Source organism: Pipra filicauda, unplaced genomic scaffold, assembly GCF_003945595.2.
Source record: "Pipra filicauda isolate LSUMZ 115617 unplaced genomic scaffold, ASM394559v2 scaffold195_size2193078_pilon, whole genome shotgun sequence".
In the NCBI taxonomy this organism is placed as follows: domain Eukaryota; kingdom Metazoa; phylum Chordata; class Aves; order Passeriformes; family Pipridae; genus Pipra; species Pipra filicauda.
In genome coordinates, this window is record NW_024104304.1 from 132302 (window position 1) to 141571 (window position 9270).

Here is a 9270-nt window from a genome sequence, read left to right on the forward strand (position 1 = left end):
ATTTCAAAATGGCTTTGACTAACTTAATTCTTCCTATGTCTTGGCATTTTTCCATGATTTCCGTCTGTTCATTACTGTATATGCATATATACTGTATATTCAGTTTTGAAGAACTTTGCAGGGAGATCCACACTTCAGCTGTGATTTCTTTAGCTACTTCATTGTCATCCAGGTTGTATGTGTGGAAGTTTTATGGCACTTATAGCTGTGCAGGCTTTAAATCCTTGTTTTCCAATGGTGAACAGCTGTTTAGTATATTCTAGCAGCATATTAATGGGATAAACTATTCTGCTATGCAACAAAACACTTAATGTAGAACTTTATAGCAACATAATTGCAGCAATGGGGTTGGTAAATGTGATGGTCTGAAGACACAAGCAAGGCAAGGTATGTGGGAAGGAAAGAAAATTTTAGTACATCAGTTTATATTTGTATAAATCACAATTTTTATGCAGTTCTAGTGTGTCTGAAATTGAGTTTGTTTCTTGCAGCTACATCAATTAATTTAATTAAAAACTCCTATTTGTCCCTGTGAGCTTACCTTGTGTATGTGAACATGTCTATTTTTCTTGTTATATCTACATATCAGTTTTACAAATGTTTTTCAAAATGTCCCTTTTTTTTTTTTTCTTTCTTAGATCCCAGGAACTTCTTCTGTTGTTCAGAAAAAATGGAAGCCTCTGCAGCCCTCAGCACAGCCCCGAGGGCTGGGACAATCAACAAAGTCAAAGATTAGTGCTGTGGCAGCTGAAATAAAACAGATTCATGCAAGAAGGAAAACAGCACGTATGCTAATGGTTGTCCTCCTGGTTTTTGCGCTTTGTTATCTACCAATTAGCATCCTCAATGTCTTGAAAAGGTAAAGTTTATCCCAAAATGTAAACACTTGGTGCAGCTTTCTATCTAAAAACAATCCTCTATTATGAGATTCCTTTTATTCTGGCAAATACTTTTAAAGGACAAGCTTACTTATTGTTCAATAAAGAAATGGAAAATAAGTACACAATTGCAAGAAAATATATGTAACCTATCCATAGTACTTAAACTAAAGGCTGGATTTTGGAACCCTTATTAGCAAGCTCTTCCTCATGAAAATGATCTAGCCTATCTCCTCATTAAACCTTGTTATTTACATGGGATTACAGCTTGGTTGCTGTAAATACATCCACGGAAGTGCAGTTACCTAAAGCAGCAGCTGAAGGTTAGCAGCAGAGTGTAGTGTTGTGGCTTGGCTCCAAGGACTGTGAAATTCTGGGTTCAAACGTAAGGCCCTCATGCACAATTTTTAGACCTTAGGCCAGCCCTTTCAGTTAGCCTGAAATTGTTTTTCTGTGATACTGCAAATAGATCACCAGAGATAAAATTAGGTTAGAAGTTGTAAAATTTTTTTATATTATTTCTAATTCAATATAGCCTTATGAAGCTGTATTTTCCTTTTTTATCCTTTTTTCTCATGTTCATTTGGTATATAATGGTGTACACTCTTGTTTTTCGTACAGTGCCTGATAGGCAGGCTTTGGCAAAATTACATCTCGTGAGCCCTCTGGAATACCAATAAATAACTGCATATAGCAGAAGATTTGAATATCCTAAAAATTAACCAGCCTGTTATTTGTGCTTTTTTAATTGGAATATTATTGGAACATTTTAGAATTTAAGGAATAGTTTCAATGTTTAAATACATCCCACTCAATTCTGGCCTTTTCCTGTGGCCTAATTTAAGTACTTTTCACTCTCAAGTCTTGGTAGGAAATGTGGAGAGAAAGAAGTATTTCCAGAACACTGTTCAGGAACCTACGACCTGAAATAGAGGAACTACACAGCCTGCCTCAACAAACAACAGCAGAGTAGGACCAGAGTTAGATTTTCACTGAAATGGCAAAAGGGAGGTGTGAGGAATCTGGAAAATACTGATTTCTCTGGAGGACAGAAGCTGCTACTGTAGCCTCAGGGTTGGGGCCAGTTACATGCCTTTTCAGACCCTATTTATTGGAGAGTAGGCCTAGAGCCAGGAACTTCAGTGACATGACTAGATCAAAGGCAACTTTTCCCATCTTTTCTTGGCTTATCTGACACCAGATGACTTTGGTTACTTGGCAGAAAAGTTGTGTATCTGCACCATAGCAAAGTAAAGTCCTGATGGTCTCTGCTGTGCTAAACCACCAAGACAGGAGGCTGAGGGTTGGGGAGAGGACTTTATTCTCTCAAGAAATAGAATACTGTTGAATCAGCTTTTCTGTGATATCACGAATAGGTCATCAGAGACAAAATTAGGCTAGAAGTTGTAAAATATTTTTGTATGGTTTCTAGTTTTGCAATCTTTCAGGTTTGCTTTTCTCTTTCTGTAGGGTTTTGGGGATGTTTAATCATGCTGACGACAGAGAAACTGTGTATGCCTGGTTCACATTCTCACACTGGCTTGTATATGCAAACAGTGCAGCCAATCCTATTATTTATAACTTCCTCAGTGGTAAGTTACAGTTACCTAGAAGTCAAGTTTAACGTATAGTTTGAATGTAATGAGCCATAGCAAATAAGATTAATGACTGTGTAACATCAGCTCAGCTCCTCCGGTGGGAGCTAGACTCTCTTCCTGGAACAAGTTGCCTGAAGTATCCCATTACCTTCAGGCTATCTACCTAAAACTAACCTGGACAGTGCCAGGGCCTGAGTCCAAGTGCTGGAATATGACTGTCCACGACATTAATTTGGTAGAGAAGTTCCTGGCATAACTGTGATCTGAAACAATTACTGTTCTGCTAAACACTCCCTGGATACTGTCTGGGAGGTAGCACAACCCGGGGGCTGTCCCCAGCCAGCATGTTGTGTGTAGGTATTGGGGTTTGGAGGCTGTGAGTCTTTAATAGTACTTGCATGACCAGACTGTGCCAACTAGGTTCAAGGCCAAAGAACCAGCCAGGATGATGTTTACTTACTAGTACAGTTTTGTCTTGGTTCATATTTGTATCATTTGGCTATGGAGAGTAAAATCAGGGCCTAAACTGTACTGCAGCTAAAGCTGCAAAGGACCTAAAGCTGTATTGCAGCTAAATAGAGGGAGGCAAAACTATGTTGATTCTCACTACACATTTGCCCACTGTAGTTTTTTTGTGGTGTGTAGTGAGAGGATGATCTGAACAATTTCCTCTGAGCCCCAAAAGCAGACTAATGGGCTGTCGAACACTTTGAAACTTCTTTTCAAATATATTAATGGTGAAACACAAATAAGCCATGCGCTCTCATTTCACGTGTCAAGTAATGATTCAATCATTTAAGCCTATGATTGCTCAATTAATTTTTTGTTATATATTTAATTAACCAACAGACTACCTATGTCATGACTCCATTAATCATTCTAGTTTGTCCATTCTGTCTAGCCAAGAATAATTCAGTCTTCACACCACACCTCACATATCTTCTTAGAAAGGTTATCTTTCTTCTGTCTTTCTTCAAGATGATGAAATTGTGATTTTCTACTTCTGCATGAGAAGAGCGTCTGGGTGATTTGCGCTAATTTTGCTTTAGATAGCTCCTTTTTTTTTCTAATCTATGAAGTTGGATGAAATGTGGTTTATAGTACAGTTTTTTTCATGAGTCCTTTTTATGATTGACAGGGAAATTTAGAGAAGAATTTAAAGCAGCATTTTCCTGTTGCATCTTTGGCAGCCACCATGACGAACGGCTCACCAGAGGTCATGCCAGTACAGAGAGTCGGAAGTCCTTGACCACCCAGATCAGCAATTTTGATAATGTTTCAAAACTCGCAGAACACGTTGTATTGACCAACATAAATACAATCCCATCAAATGGTACTGCACCTATTACCTGCTCTTACTGTACTTGTCCCTATGTCTTTTGATCCTGTGGAAGTAAAATCTAATTGTCCATACAACAATATTTGGATATGACCACACAGAGAGAAAAAGGGGTTTACAATTAAGGACTGACTATAAGAAAAGTAAATTATAAGAAATGTTTTATAGAATATACTACAACTTCAGTTATATATTGATGAAACAAAATTTCATCACATTAATTTCAAAAGCTGTGGTCCAGTTGAGGAGGGGATAAAGTAATCATATTCTATATAAATATTTTCTTTGGATCCCTACTTCCTTTAGACTCCTAATTAAATAAAGAACAATTACCTGAAAGTATGAAAATCATCTTCCCTGTCATTGGAATTTGTTTATAAACAGCTATATTCTATTCTGAGCTAATTATCTGAAGTTGTGGTATATTTCATGAAAAAGATTTTAACCAAAATTGTGTGTACAGGTTGAAATACCTGCATGTCCTTTACTTTCAAATTATCTGCTTAGCATGCATTCTGGTGTGAGTTAGGCTGATCAAATAAGAAATTCACATTAATTTCTTTTCGGACATTTTATGTTCTTCTTTCTGTTGGGTAGGTTATTGCATGTGTTCGGGAACAGCTGGGAAGCCACTTTTCACTTACTACAGAAGGAATGTTTATTTTTTCCCTGAATTCAATAGTATTGCCTATATGTATGGCACAAGCAAAGTTACAACCAGGAAACCCAGATGAAAGTGTACCCGTAGATTATGTTTTATCCTTTGTCTCTTATTTATTATAACCATCTTCTCTCTGCCTGTCCTGTGCTCATGCCAGGGGGGTTAGACTAGGTGGTCTTTAAAGGTCTTTTCCAACCCAAACTATCAATGATTCCATGACTGGCTTGTACACAGGAAGCTGTAGTGCTCTGCTGGTCACAGTGGCAGCTGGATAAGGAACCACAGGGCAACTTATCAAACAGTGCATATTAAATAAGTAGTAGTAGAACATTAAAATGTTTAAAAGTAAAAAAAAATTAAAAATCAAGGTTTATGTATTAGAAATGCCCTTAGTCTTCAGTCAAGAAACTTTCACTTCAAATTTGCAAATGCAATTTTGAACAATTTCTGGAAGACCATTTTGTTAATAGACCATCACCTGCATTGTGTCCAGAGAGTGACAATCAGACGATGAGTCAGTCAGCTACCTAATACAAACAGTAAAATGATCTTAGAATCTTTATTTTTTCTACAGATATTCCAGCTGTGCTCAACCCATCAAAATCAATGGCACTGCATCTCCACATACCAGGAATGAACATGACTTCAAACATAGATGAAGCCATGACAGTTTCTGCAGAAGACACTCTCAACACAGAGAATGTAGAGTGGGATAAATTCATCCCTAGCATAACAAAACTTACCTCGATGGAGTTACAGCAAGGATGACTTTGGCTCAATACACTACAAACAACAGAGAGTGGCACATGCTTTTAGGTGTGATACAGACTACAATAACTGGACAAAGGGATTCCTTCAAAATAACTGCCTATTCTATTTTTTCTCAGTCTTACAGAAACCTACTTACCTCAGTATGAGCTAAAGAACACGTCTTTACAAGTCTTTTTAAAGATTGTATTGTATCATACTTTGTAAATACTGTAGATATTTATTTTTATATATTTTAGATGCTGTGGAACATTCTAAAATGTATCATATAAAGAAATCTAAATATTTGAAAAAAGTCTCAAACATCATTTATTTATATCCTCTTTCTATAAATGATTTCTATAAATTCTATGTTCATTATGGAACTTTCACTTCAGATTGATTTGGCAAGAGTCCACGTTACTTTTCCAAGCACAGACATGCTTCTGAAGTGTGAACCCAAAGTGCTGAAAGTCACAGATGTTTTCATAAATTTACACTAAAAGCCTTTCTTTTTTTCTTCAGACTCGAGTGCCTAAAAAGTAACTATCTAAATAAAACTTATGTGATGCTCAATGGTGCTATAGGCTCAAAATTCCTGCTCAGGCCAATAGGAATGAGAAGTGTCAGCACCCCCGAAGGACAGCACATTTTAACTTTTGTCGGTCATTTTAGTCCATAATATCTGCAAGTGTTGTTCCAGAAGATCTCTGAAGATCTTTAGAAAACATTGGTTATCTTTCTTGTTTTCTTGATTTCTCTCTCAACTGCCATTTGATATTAAAATTAAAAACATACAATCAATTAACAAATCTATATGCCAAGAAAATGTTGACTTTTTCAACAATTGAAATAAAATATTTATCTCTGGAAATTATAGAGGTGATATCTCTTTGGACTGATAGATAAAGCGCTCACTCATACATTTTCCAACTATGGGATAATCTCCCTGGCCTGGGGCTTCCTACTATGTATTGCATTTTTTCTTTTAAAGGATGGTGCATCACTGGAGACTTAGTCTACTAGATGAATGTGGCCTATGGGTTAGAAAAAGGCTAATCTGTCAGAATTACCCTGTGGTACTACTCTTGCATTTCAGTTCAGATTTTTCAAAAGAAAGGGTAAGATGGGAGGGAGGAATTGCTTTTCCCTAAAAACCATTTGACATAGAAAAAAGTCTTACGTATTCAAATGTTTCTACAAAGCCAATTATTCACAGACTAGATGTTATTTGAATAACTTATGTAAATATTTTTTCTAGGTTTTGCTTTGAGTTAATGTCATGCAATGTACTATCTATCATGGCAACTATAGTTTTATGAAGTGCTTAATCACTTTATGTTTTAGCCTCCCCCAACAGCTGTTTTACTTGACATTGTTGCAATTGCTCCATGTTTACTTTGGTGTTGAAAGAAAAAAAATTGCATTTGTTTATAAATTAAAGTTTTCTATTAAAAGAGAAAAAGGAGAATACTCTTTTCCAATTAAAAAAAAATAATGAGAAATATCTAAATGGAAAGAATGTTTAAATATCAAATAAAATAATAGGAATTTCTATATTTCTCTGTATAAGCTTAATATTTGAGTATAGCTATTATGTCAATGTTATTTCAAGAAATTATTTTACTTTGTCTCTTCTAAGAAAAGAAAACCCAAATAATTGTGGAAAGCACAGCAGGATTTGGTTTTAGCTATTGCAGTTCCTTTACCATTAGAAGGCTATTTTTTGCTCTTCAAGCACAGATAATATAGAATTCTTAAAATGGGAAACAAGATATACTTTTTTCTATATAATTTGAAATGATTGAACAAAGAGCTGCTGAATTAAAACATTACAGAAATAGGAAAATGGAATTTGAAAAATCTTCTAAGTTTTTCTTCTGTTTTCATATAAGCAAGTAAAAATTAAAAAAAAATAATTAAAACTAGTAATCTAGATGCAAAATAATTATCAGCAATCATTTATTTGAGACATAAAATGTCAATTAAACCCAAATTTTGGAAGGCTACATTTTAATTTCAGAAAATGTATTTTTAGCTTTTCCTTGAAGAGAGAAAGAATGCAGAAAGTACCTGGTTATCCAAGAAAAGGGAGTAGGTATACTTTTCAAACATAAAAGGTCACAGGTCACACATAAAAGACGAGCAAAATTCTTATGCCTTGTCAGGTGTGTTGCTCAGATCCCCGTGAGATTAACAGGGAGGGAAAGGGTACAGGGCCTGGGCCAGGACATAAGGAACTAAAACAACAATGTTAGTGATACTCTTGGAAAAGTCCTAATTAGCATCTTTCTAAAGGGGGGTGAACACCACCTGCCAACACAACTTGTCTTCTTTTTGTTGCTACCTTAATGCCAGTGGGATAAATTGTGTTAGTTAAGTTGGTTCTGCGGCAAGAACATCATTAAAGGTCAATGGCAGTTTTGGGCTCTTGCAGGTCTTCTGTGCCATCTTAGAAATGGAGGTTCTGGCCTTAATTTTCTCTTTTGTAACAGAAAATGTCTCTTTTGTTCTCTTTTTTCTCTTTTCTTGTTTTCACTTAGATCTCCAAAATTAAAATATTCCAACATTTTTAGGAATTTCTTTTAGCCATAATTTTAACTTACCAGTACTTTTTATGTGGAGAAAATAAATAAAAAATGAGACATTAACAAATGATTCTGGGTGTTCCTCTGGACAGTTTTTGTTGAGTAAATAGCATATCTTTCAGATACATATGATACAATCAGAGCTTATCTTAAGATTTGAAATTGTAAAGATAGCTAGAGAGTGTTAACTAAGGACTGGGAACTTCCATGGTTATCAAGCTAAAAATTGGTTAAATATGGTTATCAAGATAAAGATTTGGTTATTTTAATGAAAAGACTTTTCATTCAAAAATTTCTGGATTCTATGAAATAAATATTTTTGATGCAAATATGCATGTTTTTATTTCTTTAGTTTTACAAAATTTGAGAACTACCTAGACTTTTTCTTCTTTAGCTCTGATATGTTTTCAGGCACCATTTCATTGCAAAGACTCCATAGCCATTTAAAAATCTGTTGACTTATTGTGTATAGTAGTGATACGGGGTTCTTTGCCAGTTTTAGGGCCTTTTACTCCAGAAAGATCTAAATATTTGGATACATTCAAAATATTAATCAGATGTATTTCTTTTTTAATTAAAATAATCACTGGGAGAAATAAACCAAATAGTAAGCAGTAGTTATTAATGGAGATAGAAATGGCTGTGAGAAGAGAGGGTAAGATTTTAAGAGCAATATGGAATGTAATGCCCTTTGCATGTGAAACAAATTAAAGCATCTTAAAGGAATTCTGGACTTCTTATCCATCAGAAGAAAAAAGGTGATGAATGAGCATTTCTTATCCAGTGTACAAACACTGAAAATTATCTGAAAGCTGAACCTTAATTGGGTTTTATTGCCTCTAGCTGTTTTGATATTCTAATATTTCCACTGGCAGGTTAGAAGCATAGGAATGGAGTTCTCATGCCATTGTTTCTGCTTGGCCACAGCAGCACTGAACACGGAGTTTAAATCACGACATATTTGTTTCTGCAGATATAAACTGTGCCACGGTCATTTTGGTACTTTGTCTCTCAACATATTTCACAGCCTTGGAGGTCTGATATCTTGACCTGTTTCTCCTTTCTTGTTGTCACTGTAGTGATAAGCTTGTGTCCTGCAGTCACAATGGGTGCAAGATAATATCTCCTTCTCTCCACCGCCAAAAAGGCTTTTTTTCCCCTTTTCTTCTAGACTGTATAGAGGGTACCATCTTGTTCCCTGATATTATCAGAATTGTTGATATTAAAAATCCATGTTATTAACCTGGTGAGTGCTTTATAGCACGGAAAGTACACTAAATATTAGCTTAAATCAGCCCTCACTGTATGATAACATACTACTGCATGTTATTATGGTTGAAGGTCAAGACCAAGGTAGCTCTCAAATTGAAAATTTGTCTCGCAGCTAAAATTATATTCATTTCTCAGACCGTTCCTTCTACTTCTACAGGTTTTTCTGTGGCTGTTGGATATACTGGGT

At 35.4% G+C, this 9270-nt stretch overlaps 1 protein-coding gene across 3 annotated transcripts in view; it reads left to right on the plus strand.

Annotated features, from left to right (window-relative positions):
- The window catches only part of HCRTR2 (hypocretin receptor 2), a 35520-nt gene extending 28834 nt beyond the window's left edge, over positions 1 to 6686 (plus strand). For all 3 annotated transcript variants that reach the window (XM_039380438.1, XM_027730511.2, XM_027730512.2), the window contains 4 exons: positions 639 to 859; positions 2349 to 2470; positions 3615 to 3809; positions 5051 to 6686. In XM_039380438.1, the coding sequence (XP_039236372.1) occupies positions 639 to 859; positions 2349 to 2470; positions 3615 to 3809; positions 5051 to 5244 (732 nt within the window). In that variant the 3' untranslated portion in view covers positions 5245 to 6686. The remainder of the gene's footprint in view (positions 1 to 638; positions 860 to 2348; positions 2471 to 3614; positions 3810 to 5050) is intronic.
- Positions 6687 to 9270: the final 2584 nt, after the last annotated feature.